Here is a 19,702-nt window from a genome sequence, read left to right as displayed (position 1 = left end):
GCTCATACACAGACTCCAAAATTAAAGTTCTCAGTTACCGAGAGTCTTCAGACACTCCTACCCGCTGTATGGTGATCTGTTGACGTCAGCTCATCAGCAGTCTGAAAGGGCACATTCCTACCCCAGCATGTCTTCCTTTACAAGTCTGTGATCTGTGAGCCCATTAAGCATGCTTAAGCTAAAGGGGGGGATATTCATGTGCTAATCAAGAGTTCACTGAAGATCAGGGTCTTTCAAGTGACAGAATGCATACCTAGCATAATTAAGTGCATTCTTTTCCCCCCTTTACTAAAGGATACTTTTAATAATAAAGAAATCTGCATCATATATCAATTCATGACATTTTAAGTATAAGGAGGCGGCTGGAAAGGAAATCTCAGTTAGAGAGGAAAATTCTTATGATGGCTGACAAGAATATACTACAAAGGACAGAAATGTCTAATTCAAAATAACCAGAACAGGAACTTCTAATCATTCTCAACATCTTGAAAGATGTGGGCTCAAGAAAGACTTTCAAGAAAGACTGTAGTTTGATTGAGTCTTTTTTTTAAAGTAAGGCTATAAGCTTCTGACAGGTTTGCAATTATTAGTTATGATTAGAGATTTATTAAAGATGCACCGAGCCCCAAGTCCAGTGAAAAGAAAACAAAATGCAACCAAAAACAGCTGCGGAACATGTGAAGGCTGCAGAGACAAGAAAAACACAGTTAAAGACCTCCTGTACATCTGTTTTCAACAGCCTAATCCAGGAATGCTCTTAAGCGAATTGTACGGAGGAGGCAGAGGGACAGGCTCCAAAACCAAGAAGCCTTCATGGAGGCCACTTCAGAGTGTGAATGAGCTCTAGGACTCGGAGCCAATACCCTTGCGCCACTCAGAACATGTCCATACAAAGTTAAAGAGCAAACTAAGACTTGACGTTGTCATGTTTACCGGAGCCCAGAGACCCAGGAGGCTAAACTGAAATGAACGTGACCCCATTAACAGGAGTCACACTGCCATCACCTGCAGCGAAGGGTTGCAACGCGGCAAAGAATCGCTGTCTCCTCGCACGTCGAGGGTCCTTGTGAGGCAGACCCCGGCAGAATGCGCTTGTTCTCCCATTTACTCAAGCCATATGGAGTTATGGAAGGTATATGGACTTCCCCCTGCCCTGCTAACTCTGAAATGTCCTCTTCTGTAGTTCATCTGGGGGGGGGGGCGTGTGGCTGGTAATGGGAAACAGAGGAGGCAGGGTGAAAACAGGCAGGCGTGCCATGGTGGTCGCTCAAGAAGCGAAACCGGTGCCAGCACCCTGGAGTCCTCAGACGGAGTGCTGCGGTAACAGCTCATTTCAGGCCACAGACGGTGCAGCCACCAATGACACGTGTTTCAGACTTTGGTGCTTTAAATATAGCCTGGAGTCTTATTAAGAAGTGTGTTATTATGCAGGGAAAGGGAATTTTAGCAGGGGGTGAGGGTGGTCAGTGCCACAGTGAATAGCAGGGTTTAAAAGTATTTCATCAGTTGAAGAGATTTATGCTCTGAAACTTGTTTCAGATGGCCCATGGAAAACTGAAATCCCCCTGACAAAACTGGCCAATTGGTCAATCAGAAAGAAATCAAAACAAAGACAAGTGTTGGGTATAGGATCTACATGAATTTGCAATGGATTATAATTAATTGTGTCCTTACAAAGACAACAGCCCTGTATGTTTTAAATCAGTTTTTGGAGCAGCACCACCTCAAAAGCTTGCTTCCTCTTATCCCATACAAATGAGACAAAAATGTTTCTATTGTTCCTCATGTGTTATAAACCTCACATGAAAGCATTTGCTCTGCATCGTACCTCATTCAGCTCAAAGTTGCATTTTCCTTCCTGTGCAGGACTGAATGCAAGCAAAGAGCTGACTGGGAAGTGAGAACCACACATAGGACTGTTTTGCTCTGCAACTTAGGGCTATTGTAGTGCCAGTAGGAGACTGGAGACCTGCATCTTAGCCAGCTTCCCCACATGGGACTCACAATCGATACATTCTACAGAGAGGCAAAAATAAGGTTGTTATTGTAAAGTTGTTAATGTAGATTAAAAATTGAATCATGCACATTCCACTCATTATTTTTGTTGCACTGAAAAAATGTACCGAATCAAGATGCTACCATATCACAGTGAATCCATCCCATGCCGTGACTGCTCACTCCTACAGCAGTACTTTGCAAACAAATGGCACCATGCCTGCATGCTCACTGTTAGGTCAGGAAGGTGAGCAGTTGCGAGCTGTTTTCTGCGCCTACTGAATGATGGCGTGTCACGATTGGCCATTTCCATCTTAGCCTTAGCAATGTTGCTTCATGAGAGCTGAATATTGATTTGACCTCATCTTAAAAACATGCTGGCAACTTGGCTGCTAGCTGTCAAAGCTGAAATAAAGTTTGTTGTATTCAAGTAAGGCATTACTACCTCTTACATGTTTTATTGCTTTACAATCAAAATGTCTTGAGATTAATATGAAACACAAACCATTCTGACGGTTTCGTATTATAAACAAATAGTAACCACTCTGACAGTTGCTGTCAACAAAATCTAAAAATCCCCATACCGACAGCAGAACACTATATCCACTGGCTAAAGTTAAAACAGTGTTACAGGAGACAAGCACCAGATCCAAACAAAATTTCCTGGCATGTCTTAGCATGTCCTAGTTGCAGTTTTAGCATTACACACAGAGTAAGATTGATCACCAGAGCTATAGGCACAAGAAAACACAGGAGAAGGGCAGCCTTGACCACCTCCAAAGACCCAGCAGGGCAAGCAAAGTATTAAGCACGTCTGAAACCCTGCTGAGCCCAGACAGGGCTCCCCACCACAGCTGGGAGAGAAGGAGTGAGGCAGCTACTGAGGACAACAGCTGATCCAACAATCTAACAAGTCAAGCCAGTGAAGGGTAAAAAGAGAGAAATCTGAGCCACTCCCCACCCCCCCCCAAAAAAAAGTAAATACAAAAATGAAAAGATTCTGAGAAACACTCACCAATTTTTTGTGCAGTGCTTTTCGGAAAGAAAACCTCTTTTTAAAACTCATCGTGGAGCACCAGTACATATGTCTGAGTTTGCTCATACCTGAAGATTCCCCACCCATGGAGAAAAGACACATACATGCGTGCACACGCTCTCATGCACACTGGGCCATGTCTAAACAAGTTCAGTTGGCCCCCAAAATATGACACCTTAACACGCCTGAAGAATACGGAGTCTCCAGTACCACAGTCATAGCAACACAGAGACACACCAGCTCACCGGCGCACATCAAATCAATTTGTGCCTGGACGGTCTAGTCTATCCTTGTAGTCTGATGAATTTACTTGGACATGCATATAACTCTGTATGATGTACAATGGGATAAATTATGTTTCTTTATATTTGTGTTAGTATTATTCACTTTGGGTGGGCCAAGAAGAGTTAAGATTGAAAGAGATTACATTACTGTGTTTTCTCTTCAGAGAAATCTTAAGAATATGCCTGAAAGTATTTGGAGATTTTATGGTGTGAAACTTTTTTTCTGTCCTGCTGCTATACCAGTGTGTCCTCACTATAGCAGAACAAGACAGGGAGCTTTAGTTGAGCACTGATACATATATGTGTGTTCTGAGTTTTGTTTCTGTGTGTACTGTATGTGGTGTGTGTGTGTATGTGTGTGTGTGTCCAGAGTGCAGGAGTATATTGTAGTGATAATGTGATTAAGTGGACTGTGGACATACAGTGTTGATTTCCTCTTATTCTGAGTCACTGTAGCTGGGAGAAAACACTGACCTCGTTTGCTAACTGAAAAACACAAGCCACGTTAGCTGACTCATCATTTATGGATATGTGTGTCTTTCTGTGTGTGTGTGTGTGTGTGTGTGTGTGTGTGTGTGTGTGTGTGTGTGTGTGTGTGTGTGTGTGTGTCTGAAGAGCTCACAAGGATACAGTTTTAAAACATGCTACTGTATATATGTGTACGTGTTTGAGTTCACTGTGTATTTGAATAACAAATAAGACTCAAACCCCCTTTGGTGAGCCTAAGAAGCAAAAAGTAGCCAACTATAATTTCAAAGCGATTTTCAAGGGATTGAGGCAAATCTCTTCCGCTAATCTCTAGCAGACAACAAACTGCCTGAAAATAACATCACAGACCTTGGAGGAGACTTCCTTTGAGGCCACTGGTAAGGGAGGGGAGAGTTTGATAAGGGAAAGGAGAGAAAGAGAGAGGGAGAGAGAGAGAATGTGTCTTCTGATACAGTGATAGCACAACAGCAAACTCTTGTCAAGTAACCTTGGCCTTTTTCACAGTTTAGAATTGCAGCAGCAAGTGGGCGTTGTCATAGGGACAGTACAAGTAGGTGTTGTCATAGGGACAGTACAAGTGGGCGTTGCCATAGGGACAGTACAAGTGGGCGTTGCCATAGGGACAGAACAATTAAAGGGACAGGGTGGGGGGGCTTCATCAGCAGATAAGTGTGTCCTGAAAATGTATTTACCTCAACATGCAGACTTAACACCTAGTGGAACAGCACAAGTGCTAGGAACTGTAACTGTAAAGTTACCTCCATATCAGTTACCAACTTATTTCATCTTGTCTCTTCCCAACAAAAAAAAGAGAATAAATGGAATGGACCATGATAAACAATGATAAACCTGTCTAGGTACAAGAGGGTGCACCACATCCAGTAAAGGGATCCATCACTACAGGAGCAAAACCAGGAAAACTGGTCTATAGCCAGTGATATGACAAAAATGCTAAAACCAGAAACTTAGGATAACTCTTTAAGAAGTCTGGAGGTGGCATTAAAGCAACCACATAACCAGAATTAGTCATCCCGTCCTCTGCAGGGGTTATTGAGTTTTAAACACAAGTCAGTCGTTTTCCTAAAGCTGCTGTCCTTATATCCTTACAGCTATCAATAAAATAGCTACTTGGAGAAAAGAAAAGTCTCTGTGACTATCCTAGGCTCTGTAAAGCAGTCAAAAATGGTGACAGCCTGGCTGAAAATCAGGAAATCCCTGCCTGTTGATTATTTTATGCATTCACGCAAAACATAGAAAGGTGGGAAAGTGCTAAGCATGCTTATATTTGGAGGGAGGAGTTTTAGAGGGAGCTTCAGCGTTTGGATGGAGAACAATAATTGAAGGGAAAGAGCGGGCTCCTTCAGCCGCCAAATTTAACAAGGAGTGTAATATCGATTGCAGCTCTTTTAACAACACAAACATAATAAGCTAACCATGTGACTGAGATTTGGTTCTAGCATGTATGGTGCACGTTGCTAATCTGACACCTTCTACATTAAAACCACTTAACTGAGATGCGGTAAACTGGACTCAGAAAAGAGATTCCAACCAGGACGAGTTTTTTCTCCCCACATCTGAGATTCCACTTACGGGCCTATTAATGGGTAACCTGTGACATCTGTTATAGACGGCATTCCACTATTCCACTGCAGTGGGCCGTAGGAGAGGAAACCACTTCCTTCATCTTAATCCATTATCCTATTCAGGAAGGAGAGGATACAGCAATCTGCACATTTAGCCATTAACCGTTACTAAAAACTCCCAGAAGCTGTCATAGCCATCTATTTGCCATGGGAATTGTAACCTAAGGAATATGTTTAAGATATACATTGCCTGTGATATTTTTCACTATGATGGCAACAAAAATGTAATTTAAAAGTGACCAAAATTCAGAAGAGGCTTAAGTGTAGTCATGTTGTTATTACAGCAATGTAAGAACACCTTTTAGAAGGTAATAGAGAAGTCACTCTGATTGTTTAGATGTGATGAAATGTAAAGTGCTGGAAGTATAAATAATAACTTTACAGTATAATAACTTTCATTTGCATTTTATGTCTGAATTGACACAGAACACAGATCACTCTAGCAATACACAGTCTCATTATTGAGCAGCATTTCAAATATAAACCTCATTCCCAGAGTGTCAGAATTATGGCTTTCATTTCCAATATTTTTTGGAACTACACTTGCATTTAGAGACCCCACTGCAATCTTCCAGGGTGAACAAGGGATAATGGGAGGCTTAGGGCTTGGTTTGCCCTGGAGCTGGCATATCAACGCCCCAGCTTCAGCTTTGACCCCACCCAAGCACACTCTCAATGTTTCCCAATGTTTCTCTTACATTTGTACTGAAGCAGTGATCTTTTCTACAGAAACCCAACACTCGTAATTACATGATAGAACGCTTTCTTTACAAAAATAGCTGACTGGTTTGAAAGTTTGGTGACGTACATGTGCGAAATAAACAAGGTGCGCTGGGGCTTTACAGCAGAGAATAGACCTCCTCTGGACTTTAGAATGATCTTATTCTGCTCTGCTTCCTGTAATCTCTATGGTTGATCTAAATCTCAAGCCTGCCTTCTTCAACCCTTCCAAACTGATGCCAGGTTAGTTGGAGAGCAACATGTTTTCCATTAACAGGAGCATATTTTCTTAGTGGTGCTAATACAAAAACAGCTAGCACTCCTCTTGGCTGATGAATGAAGGCAGTAAGTAGCTCTTGTGGGAAAAGGTCACTAATCGGGTCCTATTTCTCCTGTGTCCAGTGCAGTTCAAAGAGAAAAACCATGCAAAGCCTTAGAATGCGTTAGCGGCACATCAGCCAGCCATCACACAGGAATACCCAGAGGAAATGACCATTCCTGTCTTACATATGTCCTCTTTAACAAAAAGGAAAGAAATAAAGTAAAGCGAATCTTAAAAACATAAAATGGACTGTGGTTACCCCACAAAATTCAGAATTTCTTGGTAATCCAATAGATCTAAGTGGTACTATTGAGATCCAACAATAAGACAGTAGTTTGCTTATTTTCCTTAAAGTTTTATGTATTATGATCATTTGGTCTCTTGGCCTGTATCAGAAAGTACAAGAGGGGTAAAGTGCAAGTTTATTATATGTATATAATAAATGTATAAATGAATAATTTTGGAATATAGACAGAAGGTAAAAAGGAAATTTGTCAACGTAATTAATATTTATTATCACATAATTGATAATAGAAGTGTGATTATGGTGTAAATGGTGCCTGTAGCAATTGTAGAAGTTCTGCACAAATCCCAGTGGATATGTATAATACTTACACTTTGTTAATGTATCTGGTTGCCTATGACAATAAAGCTTAAATCCTATTTGACATTATTTACTAGGCATTCTCTTGAAATGATAATGGATACGAGCAGCGGTTCTCTTGCAAATATAGAACGCAAACTGATATTTACACCCGTCTTATTCCTCCCATTGTTCTAATATCTTAGAAGAGAAAGCCATTAATCTGGAACTTCCTGACCTCCTTCTCATGATGAACAAAATAACAGCTGTCCCTCATCATGGCATTTTCTCCCATGGCTAGTCTAAGGGCTGCTGTCACAGGTCTTGTGGTTTAAGGTTACCAGCTCGCAGCCAAGTGGAACACACCAATCATCCATAGGGTGAACGCTAGCCTTCAGCACAAGGTATTTGGTGCTCAAGGTACAAGTCCTTGTAGACTCCCATTCCAAAAATCAGTAAGTCTGGCCACTGTGAACATTCAGTTCAGTAACCCTTGTGACTGAAAGTTTCAAAACCCTTCCTTCACATGCATGTGACAGTGGAATAATGTCTAAGATGTGTGAATCATAATGAGTATGAAGGAAAATAAACAACTGTAGTCAGTTTATCAGACACAATATAAATTTCCCTCAAACTGTGATTGTTGTAAAAATACAGCTGATGTAAACTGTAGTAAACTAATTATAGTTCAGTGAGACAGCTACTGCTTAAACTGCAATAGCAAGTTCAATCTAGTAACCCAAATCAAAAGGCTAATATTTAGTGTATCTAAAGAATGTGTTGCTATCTATCCAGTAGCCACATTTCAATAAATGTATGTGCTGTGGAAAAATGTTCCCTTAAACATTAACATTCCAAGCCAAGACCAGACAAGTTCTTCAAATCACAATATTCATTTCCTTAAGAAGATTTCTTGAGAACCAGAAAGTAAATTATTAACTGTATAAGAGAAAAAGGCAATGGCACAAAGATTTCAGCTGAAACGAATACAATAAATAACGGAGAAGCAATGGCACTTACTGTTAAAAAGTGAGGAGTTAAAGGTGGCTCCATGGGTGTGTGTGTATGTGTATGTGTGCGTGGGTGTAGGTGTGTATGTATATGTATGCGTGCGCTTGTGTCCTCAGCGCTCTCTCAAACACCCGGCATAAATAAACACATCCATTCGTCTACATACTCTGAGAGTTCACAGGATGGAGTTGAAATGATTCTGCATTTGAAAAGTGTTCCTCTCTCATTGTTGCTCCCTCTAATGTTCCCTCCCACTTTCCGTACTGCCTCCTTCTGCTGTCTCTCTTTCAGAACAGTTCCTCCTCCCACTGTAGGGAAACCTCACTCCTTTAGGTTAGTCAGAAATAACTTATGTCACACTGGGAACTTGAGAAAAACCTTCCACATTACACGTATACATTGCACACTCACTTGATATTTGATCTTTATTATGACTCCTATTCATTTATGTGAACTAGTGCATACTGGATTTCCGCTGCTTCCATAAGCTACACAAAATTTCTTGTAAGGAGAAAAAGGCTTTTCCCCCTCAACCAAATATAATATAGAACTGTGTGAGTAAATAAAATGGTGTAAAGCTGGTAGGTAAGTAACTTTTTGTTTGACACCGATAAGAAATTATTGTTTTTGTATCATAATTTACAATAACTGAGTTATTGGACAGGCAAGCTAAGCAGTGGTAGCCTGGTGGATTGGATTTTGGGCTATCAACTGGAAGATTGTGGGTTCAAATCCCAGCTCTGCTGTACAGCCACTGTTAGATGCTTAAACTTTTTTGGCTCCATGGCTGACACCAGCTCACACAAAGAAGCTGAGATATGCAAAGAGAAACATTTAATTGTACTGTACACATTGTATATGTATAAAGGCATTGCATCTGGCCTAGATCTTAAAAAAGACCCGTTGACCCTTTCCTAAAAACTCTCTGTGATAACTATATGAATCAGTACTGGTCAAATGCCCACGTGGAAACACTTGGTCATCCAGCATGTATTCCATGCTGCAGATAGTCTCATCATACACATTTCTAAGAGTGTAAGTGAAAGTCAAAGTGGTTTGGAATATGAAAAAGCAAACAAACAAACAAAAATCTCCAGACTGGTGAACACAACTCATGAACTTGGATTTTTTCAGCAGTTGCCTTTTTATAGGCAGGTCATAGCTTGTGGCCAGCATCAGTGCATTTGCTCATTCTCCAATGGAGTCTGCACAGCAGCTGAGATATCACTTTCAGTTTTATATCTGTGTTCTGAGACTATAAAAGTAATCTGTTGTTTGCCCTTTTAGTGGATATTTAGGTATCAGGTAATTTAAGTGTAGAACTAACCATCTCACAATGACAAAAAGGTGGCAATGTAAGTGCAAATAAATATAAAAAGTTTAAATTCTATGTAATTACAGCTTCTATTCTGGCAGAACCATTCCCTTTGAAAATAAAAGAGTTATTAAGACAAGGCAGCCAAGACCTGAATTTAAACTCATTGTAGTCTTCAGCTCACTTTAGTTTAGCATGAAATTGCAGTATAAATTGGTGAAACAAGCTGGACAGCCATTAATTTGGACCTTATCTGGGAATCTAGGAACTGCCATGCTTACATAAGACATTTTCCATCCTAGTTTAAGCTAGTTTCTTTTAGTCTTCTCTCTCTGTTTTTCAGTCCCCCCCCCCCCTCTCTCTCTCTCTCTCTCTCTCTCTCTCTCTCTCTCTCTCTCTCTCTCTCTCTCTCTCTCTCTCTCTCTCTCTCTCTCTCTCTCTCTCTCTCTCTCTCTCTCTCTCTCTCTCTCTCTCTCTCTCTCTCTCTCTCTCTCTCTCTTTCCTCTCAGAGCAGTCTTGCTCTTGGTGAACACCAGCATGACCGATGTTCTCATAACCACACTTTCCAGCTCGCCTGACCACCAGAAGGGCAATAGGTCTGTAAAACAGCCATCTCCAATTCCAAGAGAACCTGCGGGGAAATCCTGCTCCTCTCTGATTTCACACTTGGAACAGTGACAATAGCTTTTCAGCTTCCAAACTAAAGAATCTTGCTTTTATTATTCCTCTAAAATCTACTTGAAATATTTTTTAGGAGAATTACCTAAACGTTTAACCCTAAACTCTCCAAGATCTTTAAAAAAAAAGAGCTAAGAACTTATACAGCTCTTTTTATATAACAAACTCATTAATATGTCTACTGAAATTTCAGTTTGTTAAAACACAGACAAAAAAATATAATCAAACAAAAGAAATTTTGCTTGTTCGTACAGAATAAGATAGGATGCCAGTGGCTTATTAAGGCATCATAATTCGAAAATCTTCAATCCAAAAAATCTTTTAAAATTCGGTTAAATCTGTCTGAAAAGTCTGTTCAAGACATAAAATCATTCAGTCAACCTAACTCAAGAGAAATGCCCATGCCTGTTCAGCAAAACTGTGTAAATCCCATTTGGCCAATGAGGATTTGAATTATACCATTATAGCTACATAGACTGCCCAGAATGTAACAGTTTTTGGCCTCTTTTCATCTATGGAACAGAGAAGAAAGCCATATCTCTTTCATCTATGACCCAATTGTTTACTAGAAAAAGTAGACCATGGTCAAAACAAACCATAATATTTTCGCATGATGAGAAGATAAAAAGCACACTAAGAAAAACTTAACTGCCTACGATTGTAACACTTCTCCTGGGAGCAGGTTACAAGATGCCTGTGATAGTCAAGCAGACCTTAATGAGGCTAATTTCAAAGGAGGCTACTATTCTAAGAGTTATAAAAGTATGCCAGGGAAGACCAGCATCCACACACACACACACACACACACACACACACACACACACACACACCAGGTGGGAAGTGTGTCATTTAGCACTGTCTGCTAGAATGGGACAATCTAGTTGTAGTTATGCTCTTAACAAATAGAATGTTCATTTTTAGGGTCATTAGAGGGGGGAAGTCAGGAGCAAGGCAACCAAGAGATGAAAATAGAAAAAAAAAAAAAAAAAAAAAGAAAACGTAATCGAGGGTAATGGGTAATAAATGTATGTAACAGGCTTTGAGCATGTAAAAGAGTATTCAAAAGAGAACCAGATTAAATGTTTAAGAATGGTAAAGCATAAAGTAAAAGGTGTTTTTCTCACTGGGTGCTTAAAGAACTCTTTTGCTTTTTTCATTTTCGAAAAGAGAGCATACCTCAAGGTCATCCAGTGAACGAGCAAGACTGAGTCGCTTGGTCCGAGTCCGAACAGAAGAGCGTACTCTAGTGAGATCCCAAAATCCAGAACCCTGAGAAAAGAAAAACACCAGTGACATAGTAAGTTGGTATTGTCTTGGACACTGGTTTTTAAGATGAGCATACATACTTGAAATGTTTAACTTAAAGTAAACCATAGTATTATAAAAGTTAGAACAGCACAGTGATCCCTTCTGTTTATGTTACAAGTAATGACATTACTATGATTCAGCCTTTGATGTTTACCTTTGAATTCACTCTTATAAATTATGAAGGACACATTATGTAGCTAACAACAAGAGAATATCAAACAGTCTGGATTCTGAAACCATCAGTCAAATAGTTGTTAGACATAGCAACTGTTAGGCTATGAATGATAAATAAATATGATGTGTTTTGTAATGTTGGCAGAAGAAAATAACCATGTATGAGAACAGAAAAAAAATAACTGATTTTGTGACTTTTACTGTCCCTAAAGCATGAGTATGGGCTAGGCTACATGCTGAAAGGTAGAGGAATACATCTACAAAACCTGTTGAAAACACTTGTTATATTATAGAAGCTACATTCAGTTCATTTATCAATCAAGTATGCCTCCTACTTGCCAAAATCAGAATCCCCTCAAAACAGTCATGAACTGAGAATGACTTATACAAAGGTTTTGCAAAGCAAAGACTGAGATAATGTCTGCAAGTTAGGGTTAGGGTTAGAGTTAGGGTTAGGGTTAGGGTATACATAAGAATATACATAAGAAATAACAACCCTGACATAATCCAAGTATTTATGGAAGGCAGCATATTTTAGAGTACATAAATAACAGTGGAAATGTATAGAATTTATATATTGTTTTGTGGGGGAAAAAAAAAACAACTATCCCACTGGTTCATTCCCAGATTGTTCAGATTTCAGTGCATCTTGGAGTCACTGAAACCGCAAGGCTGTGCTGTGAGACACTGTTCTAGGATCAGGGTGAATTCACATAAAGTCATTTACCTACATTATTGGTCCTCCCATTTTAGGCTTTATTGTTTTGTGAAATTATAGGTGACCCATAAACTACAAATTAGAACAATTATTGAATGAAAATGTGTTTGAATGGAATGATTGGAAGTAATAACCATGATATCATGCATACCATGCAACCCTGTAATTTCCTTTCCATCTGAAAATAGGGCTCTCGCAGAACAGATGGATGCTCCAGAGTTAAGAGAGTTCATCTTAGCATAAACCCTTCTTGGCGGCAATGTTTCATTATAAAAATATTACAAACGTCTGTTACAAAGTTTCCAATAAATCTGCATTTAAGTTGATCCCTTAAAGAAAAATTAAAATTAAAGTAAATCACTTGTGAACCTATTCAAGCACTAAACTATCACTAAAATCAGATTAAAATGGTTCAATATGGTTAATGTTAGTGGAAGGTTTTGTGTGATGTGATGTGATGTGGACAATCAAATTTAACAGAACAATCAAACAAATGGACAAACACTAAGAGATTAAGACTGAGCAGTGAAGCCAGTTAAACTAAACACAAGGATATTTTATTATTCTGCTCCAGAAGAGTCTGTAATTAACAGCTAGCCACTGGTTGCTAGGTGACTCCCTTGAATCTAAATAGATCTTAGCTGCTTTCACACTGATCTATCTGGTTTAATCATATTGCGCTACACTTATAAACACAACAGCTCCATCTGCTGTGCCTAAAACGCCCAGCACTATATGACCATCTGTTCCACAGGTCATTGTAGTAAAGCACAAGATTTAGTGAGCTAATAAGTTTGCTACATAAGTGACTGCCAGACTGAATTAAATTAAATTAAATTAAAATTCAGAGATGGGACCTTAAAATAATGCTATAAATCTTGGAGTAACATATTATTTTTATTGCAGTGTTATTAAATGTTGATATAGTTATTTAACAAGGTTAATTTCTATATGCTCTATAATTATTAAATGTTACAATGTTACCTTATTTTCTCCATCCTTGTTTTTGGATCCACTGTTGAAAAGTTTCCAAGTGAAATCGAGGTGAGGTCTTTGTTGATATGTCAGGTCACCTGCTTTTCTGTATCTCATTGTAGGGATTTGATTCATGGCAGGTGGTAAAGTTCTGCTTTTAACTTTGGGAACATTAGTGTCACCATCTGCCAGACTTTCAATACTATTAGGGCGAGGTTTCTGCCACCGTGTCCTGATGCCAACCGAGGGCCAGCGCTGATTGCCACTGCGTTTGGATGTATTGTCAGACAAATCTGATTGTTTAACCAGGGGAAGAGGATGTAGAGGCTCACAACCTGCAACCTCTGGTCTGATGCGATCAGCTGCTTGTGGGATTGCAGTTATGGTAGGGCCTGGGAATGGCTCAGAGAGGAGGCACCTACGTTCTGGTTTCAGAGTCATTCTATTCTTTTGCTGGGAAATGCATAAAGAAGTTTTACCCCAAAGATGATAGGAAGAGTTTGGAGATTTGAGACTCCACTGGTCGCCAAGGTTCTCATGATCCTCTGGAGACACATTTCCAATCCCACTGTCACCACTGCCACTGTTTCGTGTGCATGACTGCCCTTCATCAGAATCCTCACTGTCTAGTTTAAGTCTCAGTTTCTCTATGTAGTCTCCCAAGTCAGTGTAGAGGACTGACACAAAGTGTAAAATTGAGAATGGGGTGCGAGGAAACTCCAAGCAACCCTGGGTATCAGGGTCAGGCGTGCACAAGAAGCCAAATTGATCTGTGATGCTTTTGTGCTCCTTGTGGTCACAGAGTTCTGGGTCTACAAAGAACACATGGCACAATGTCCTTAGACAATTGCTTTCCTCTGATTTGATTTTGTCAGCCTTGGTCTGCTCCATTGACACTAGACAAAAGAACCTATTGTCTTCAGTGCATACTACACACAAGGCCAGGTTCTCTGCAGGGTATGCTGCCAAAACCATGCCTTTGTTATCACAAAGCTGCACACAATTGCACTTGATCCTCATCATCACCAGAGAGTGGGTCTTCTGCTCGATCCCAATCTGACTGATACAGCCACGGATGGCTCGTAAGGTGTCCTCTTCTGAGTGTGACATCACCAGATCCAGGTCCACGGAGCTTATGTATCCTACCACCATCCCTACATTCAGGGTACTGGAGTCAGGTAAAATATCATACTGACTCTGAAGTTCGGAAAAAACCGAATCTTTGCTCACAACATGAGATGGTTCCTCCTGACCAAAGAGATGTGTGTGACATTTGTAGTGACCCTGATGAGCCCAATAGGACATATCTGGTTCAGACAGAGGTCTCTGCTTGTTTGATTGTGTACTAGTAGAAGCCTGACCTGAAATTTCAAAAATGGTATCAAAACTCCCCACTGACTGCATCAGCAGCATATCTTTCTCATAGCGTTGACTAATATTAGATTCCATCTTCCCAGGATTTAGCCAAGTTGCTTTCTGCTTTCTCTGAAAGGTCAGTTCCTCGTCACTCGAGCTGGAGTCTAGTGCCTGTCTGTCACCTGACATGACAAGCAAACAAAGAGATTGTGATGATGAACCAATGAGCTCCACTACTGTTTCATATGAGGCTTCAGACACGTCTCTGCCATTCACACCCAAAATGTAGTCACCGGGACTCAAACCAACAGTACAGGATGGGCTTCCTTTCATAATTCCACTCAAGAGACAGGGAGCCTGCCCAGCTATGGTGAATCCATATCCAGCTCTCCCACGCTCCAGCTCCACTCTGCGGACTATTGGGCTTGTAAGAAGCTCCACACGTCCCCTTACAGCTTCGACTGGCTTGTGAACTCTCATTTTTGACTATGATATCACCATATCACATGAGGCTTGGATGATGGTGTTGGGCAGAGCCAAAACCAACAAAGAACAGGCATCTTGGCATGCTGGAAGTCGAGTAATAAAAGAGAAAAGAAGTTTGTAGAGAGGCAATATAACAATGTATGTAAATACAAAATGTGTATTTTACAGTCAAATTTTCTGAATGACGGACAACGGACTCTCTCGAATCAAGGGAGCAATCTTTGCGCGCGAGCCTGTTTTGATGCCTTACGGACTGTTTAGTTTAGCCAGCTCAAGTCGACGCCAAGCTGGAAAAAAATCCAGAGCAAGAAGGCCAATCAGTGTGTATTATCTTAAAACATATTATGACTGAAAACTTCAAAAAAGTTAAGCATTTTCATGGAAGCCAACGCTAGCTCGCTAGTTAGCTGACCAGGGTCCGTGACTTTTCCCTCATGCGATTTCAAGCGGTTAGCTAGGCTAAAAAGGTTACTTTTCAAAATGTAAAAATGAAAATCGACATAAGAAACATGTCTTTATTCCAACATACATTATTAAATGTTATTATAAATGCACATACCTCTTACAGCAGCATATTTCCAAAGTTTCGGGCTTTTTAAATTCTGTCCCCTACGGACAACCAGTGCCATTCACTATTGTAAGCGACACAAAGCGTCATTCAGTCACTATGGCACCGTAACGTTTACAGCCATTTACGAGCTCTCCTATTTGCTAAAAAAAAACCGTCAATCACGTTCTCCATTTGAACGAACACTTAACGTTCATTGGTGTTTGCAGAACCACGTGGTGCGCTCAAAGGGAAGCCGGGCGTACGCTGATTTCTCCCTGTGAGGACGGAAAAACACTTCGAAATTAACGCACACTTTTCGTGACTCCTCTTTTAAACAAATTAAAACAAATTTTAAAGACTTAAAAACAAAACTTAAAACAAATTTTAAAGGCTTTTCCCCGTGGTTGAGTTCGTGGCGTTTTCCACATGAAATCAGCTCTTAAATGTCTCCACAGCGGATATAAATTCAGTGTCTTCTTCTGAACCAGCAAATAAAATCACTGGCCTAGATGTAACTGTGGCTATATGTATTATTCCACTTGCTTCCTTTTTGTGTAGAAATAAGTTCAAGCAGCCCTGCATGGGCTCTTATCTCTACTGAACTTCTTTGGACCTTACACACATTGGCCAGAGTGCGCCAACATTTTCCTTTTTTCACTGAGAAGATACAGTTGGCGTGGACTGATGGAGAAGAGTAGCAGATATATTAATATTAACTGTCTGTCAGCAGCCTGCCTGGCCATGAAGTCTTTAAGAGAAAGGAGTGTATTAGGTATGCCTTCTGTAACCGCACTGGTTAGACCATCTTGTCGGACTTTGAGTTCTTTACAGCCCAACACAATCCAATCCAGAAATGAACAAATTACCATGCCTTGTGATGTTTCTGTTGTCTTTAACTTAGTCAGACCTAATTGATTTTAATGATAAGCCTACTGCATTAACCAGCATTTTGAACAATTAGGCTATTCACTGATTTCACAATCTTTTTAATCTGGAGCTGTTTTACCAGTAATTAACCATTAAATTTTGGCCTAATCGATTTGCTGTGTTAAAACAAAGCAAGTTTTTCATTGTTTCCTTTAAGATCATACACCATACTACCTCACTTGCATCTTTTTTTTGTTTTTCAGTAGGCCATGTTATCCAGTCATGTTGTCCTGTACGCAATTGCATATAATGGAAACAACTTTTAAGAAAAGGCTATATGGATCTAAAGGTACACAACCTATACTTTTATACACAGTGCCTGGATATGACAATAAACGTATTTCTAAACACAGACATTATGGCAATAAGACCGCCGCTGGTCTTATTGCCATAATGTCTGTGTTTAGAAATAAGTATGACAAAGAATGCCATTTCAGTCAAGTGGATAACTTAAGCCAGATGGAAGATTGTCCAACATGAATACCCCTAACTGCTTAATCTAACTGGGCATCTTGAGTTTTGGTTTAAGTTTTGGTTCATAAAACAACAAGAAATCAGACAGTGACATTTTTGTGGATTTACATACAGGATATTTACAGTCAGTCATATAGCAAGAACATTCTATATTCCATGAAAAATAATGTGATAAATGAAAAGGGACTTCAGAAGCACTTTATATGTATTAAAGTTCTTTATATATATATATATATATATAAAAAGAACTTTAATCATTAAAAAGACAGTAAACCAGTTTATGTTCCAATTTAACTAGACTACATTAGGTCCGTTTGGAAAGTAGGATTACAACTGGGTGGGCTTAGGTGCTGTGGGAGGGATCATCTTCTCCAGCAAATTCATCATTCGCTCCTGGAGCTGCAGGCTTTGCACCTGAAGGAAATTTTGTTGGTGCATAACACGCCGCATTTCGTGGCACGTTTCCTCAACGGCGCGGCTCATCCGCCGCTGCTCCTGTAGCATGGCCTCCATAACGCGCAGCTTCTTACGCCGCAGTGAAACACGCGACAGGCGCCGCCTCTTCATCGGCTGAGACCTGAAGGAGGCAGAATGCAGTTATATGAAATGTTCATTCTTTTCATGGTTAAATTCTTTTTCTTTTGTTCGCCAGATGACTGACACAGCCTAAACTGTGGGATATGACAGGTTACAGTCTCTACTGTGGTTTCAATTTTGAAATTATTAGGATGAAGAATGCATATCTCAGCTGCCCAAGGCTCCTCCCCAGTGGGACAGCAGTTCACGTACAAGGCAAATACAGCAAATAGCCATAGAAATATGATCCCTTTTTGATTTCTGTACGGTAGCCCCACTGGTTAAGATACGTAGGTCCCAAAGACTAGGCTGCATATCTTGGTCACACCATCATAGCAGGCCATTCTCTTCTACAGCGTAGAAATGGACGCAACTGGCGTACCCTTCCGTTGACCAAAGTCCTCAGAATGGCAGAAAACGAAGGTAAAATGTTACCCACTTCCTTTAATTTGCCTGTTTATTTGTAAAGTTTAAAATTATTGATTAAATGTATGTGTGTGTATATGTGTACCTGGCCACATCATAACAGACTCCATTTTCTCTCAAGTTTTGTGCCACAAATTCAAGAGGCAGTGATGTCACAGCCTGTGGTGCAAAACAGCTACTCTGCCTTTTTTTTTTTTTGTGATATCTGCGGCTACCAGTTGGATGCTTAACATTTATGTCACTCAAGTATTTAACTAACTGTCGTACCTGGACTCAAAGGAGCTCACAGAAATTTCTGTCCCATCTTCCTCCTCCTCTTTAAGGTCCCGCTCCTCCGAGGAGCCTGTGTATTCGGGAAGGAAGCCTATGATTGGAGTTCCAGGCTGAGGAAGAGAAGATTCAGGCTGGGCAGTGGATGGTCCAGTGGTTTGGGGGTCTAGTGGGCCCATATTGGTCTGCTCTGGTACCTTGGACAAGATCTTCTCAATGGACTTGAAGTAGGGCCAGTCAGGTGTGCCACCACTGGCTGTGTACTTCAGCTTCCTGTCAGTGAGTGTGTTATATTGTATGATCCATGCAGGTATGAAGCATGTAACAAATTGTATGATGTAATGCAACTGGAATATATAGGCTATTGTTAGTCTATATGACTCTTTCATACACAAAAATAACACAGTAATATAATTAGTAATCTTGAGAAAAGGCTCTCTTTGTCCGAGTTAACAAATGGAATTTAGAAAGGCCATTGCGCAGTCATAAGCATTTGTCTCATTTGACAAAAAATACACTGTAGCTCTTAAGTAGCCTTGTGGAAAAAAAAAAAAAAAAAAGACAAAAAAAAAGCCACCCTTACACTTGCCTGTACTGGAATGTCATATTGGTGATCTTCATCTTAATCTCCTCCCTGTGACGATGTTCACCTGTAAGTTCGTAGAGCCGCTTGGCCATCGTTTCGTAGATCTTAGCGTTACGTTTGGCCTTCTTGAGTTCGGTGACGTACTCCTCCCAAATGTACAGAAGCCCTTTCATTTCAGAATCTGTCCAGTTACGAGCCCTTCTGTGCTTCTCGTTAGAGCCCGGCACTGTATAACTAAAACAGTCCTCTGCAGACATTTTGTAAAGATCTGTCTCTCTCAGGTTTGTTGGACAAACAGAATGCTTTTCTTTTAGTGCAGTGAGCTTTCAGAAAGCCCCTTTTCCTTCCCTGTTCCCTGTTAGTCTCCTCAAGCGTGTGCTTATGTGCGAGAGAGGCCACGCGTTCTGCCCTTCCCCCTCTAACTCAGTTAAGAGGCATCAAAATGGGGCCTGGAGGGCTGGAGCAATCAGCTTTAAAAGCTTTTAAAGAGGGAAGTTCGTCACCATGATGTCAAGTTGCCCTGGCAACAGCCTACCAAAGCCCTCCCTCTCGACACCTCTGCCCCACTCTCCATTCCCCACTGATTCTCTCTGGAATATGTAACAAAAAGCTTTTAGCAGAAAGCCTGTGAATGGGTTGGGCAGCCAGGAAATCTGCATGTGAAATGTGACTACTTGGGGGTGGGGCAGGAGACTGCAGGAGCAGATTAAGATGTTGCCTTGGCAACATGCCTTGCTCTAGGCATTGCAATCCAAACCTTAATGTATTTAAAAGCTTTTAATAGATGTTTAGAGGACAGA

The 19,702-nt window shown here is 40.4% G+C and overlaps 2 protein-coding genes across 8 annotated transcripts in view; both read right to left on the bottom strand.

The window, feature by feature from the left end:
• The window catches only part of rgs12a (regulator of G protein signaling 12a), a 28,193-nt gene extending 12,426 nt beyond the window's left edge, over window positions 1–15,767 (bottom strand). Inside the window, exons 1-4 of one of the 7 annotated variants that reach the window (XM_081725366.1) lie at window positions 15,653–15,748; window positions 14,886–15,380; window positions 13,261–14,789; window positions 11,253–11,345 (exon numbers count right to left, since the gene is read on the bottom strand). In XM_081725366.1, the coding sequence (XP_081581492.1) occupies window positions 11,253–11,345; window positions 13,261–14,789; window positions 14,886–15,087 (1,824 nt within the window). In that variant the 5' untranslated portion in view covers window positions 15,088–15,380; window positions 15,653–15,748. Of the gene's footprint in view, window positions 1–3,010; window positions 3,145–8,092; window positions 8,326–11,252; window positions 11,346–13,260; window positions 15,381–15,652 lie in introns of those variants that run through there. The other 6 variants (XM_027017241.3, XM_081725367.1, XM_081725365.1 and 3 more) reach the window with 6 other exon arrangements.
• A 1,263-nt stretch (window positions 15,768–17,030) lies between these two features.
• Window positions 17,031–19,411, bottom strand: msantd1 (Myb/SANT-like DNA-binding domain containing 1). Its single transcript, XM_081694983.1, has 3 exons — window positions 18,902–19,411; window positions 18,314–18,585; window positions 17,031–17,621 (listed from the first exon to the last, which is right to left on the bottom strand). The coding sequence occupies exons 1-3, from the start codon at window positions 19,157–19,159 to the stop codon at window positions 17,372–17,374; spliced, it is 780 nt and encodes a 259-aa protein (XP_081551109.1). The 5' UTR covers window positions 19,160–19,411; the 3' UTR covers window positions 17,031–17,371.
• Window positions 19,412–19,702: the final 291 nt, after the last annotated feature.

The sequence above is a fragment of the Electrophorus electricus genome, chromosome 13, assembly GCF_041902795.1.
Source record: "Electrophorus electricus isolate QZ-2024a chromosome 13, ASM4190279v1, whole genome shotgun sequence".
Classification (NCBI taxonomy): Eukaryota; Metazoa; Chordata; class Actinopteri; order Gymnotiformes; family Gymnotidae; genus Electrophorus; species Electrophorus electricus.
Note: the sequence above shows the minus strand (reverse complement) of the source record. Positions and strands in the feature narration are given on the sequence as shown.

Bases quoted from the DNA above. Each gene is read 5' to 3' on its own strand.
- msantd1 (XM_081694983.1), bottom strand. From the start codon at position 19,159: ATGTCTGCAGAGGACTGTTTTAGTTATACAGTGCCGGGCTCTAACGAG. The intron at 18,586-18,901 runs GTGTAAGGGTGG...ACTGACAGGAAG, and splicing joins TGACATTCCAGTACAGGCAA to CTGAAGTACACAGCCAGTGG. The intron at 17,622-18,313 runs GTACGACAGTTA...TGCCTCCTTCAG, and splicing joins GTGAGCTCCTTTGAGTCCAG to GTCTCAGCCGATGAAGAGGC.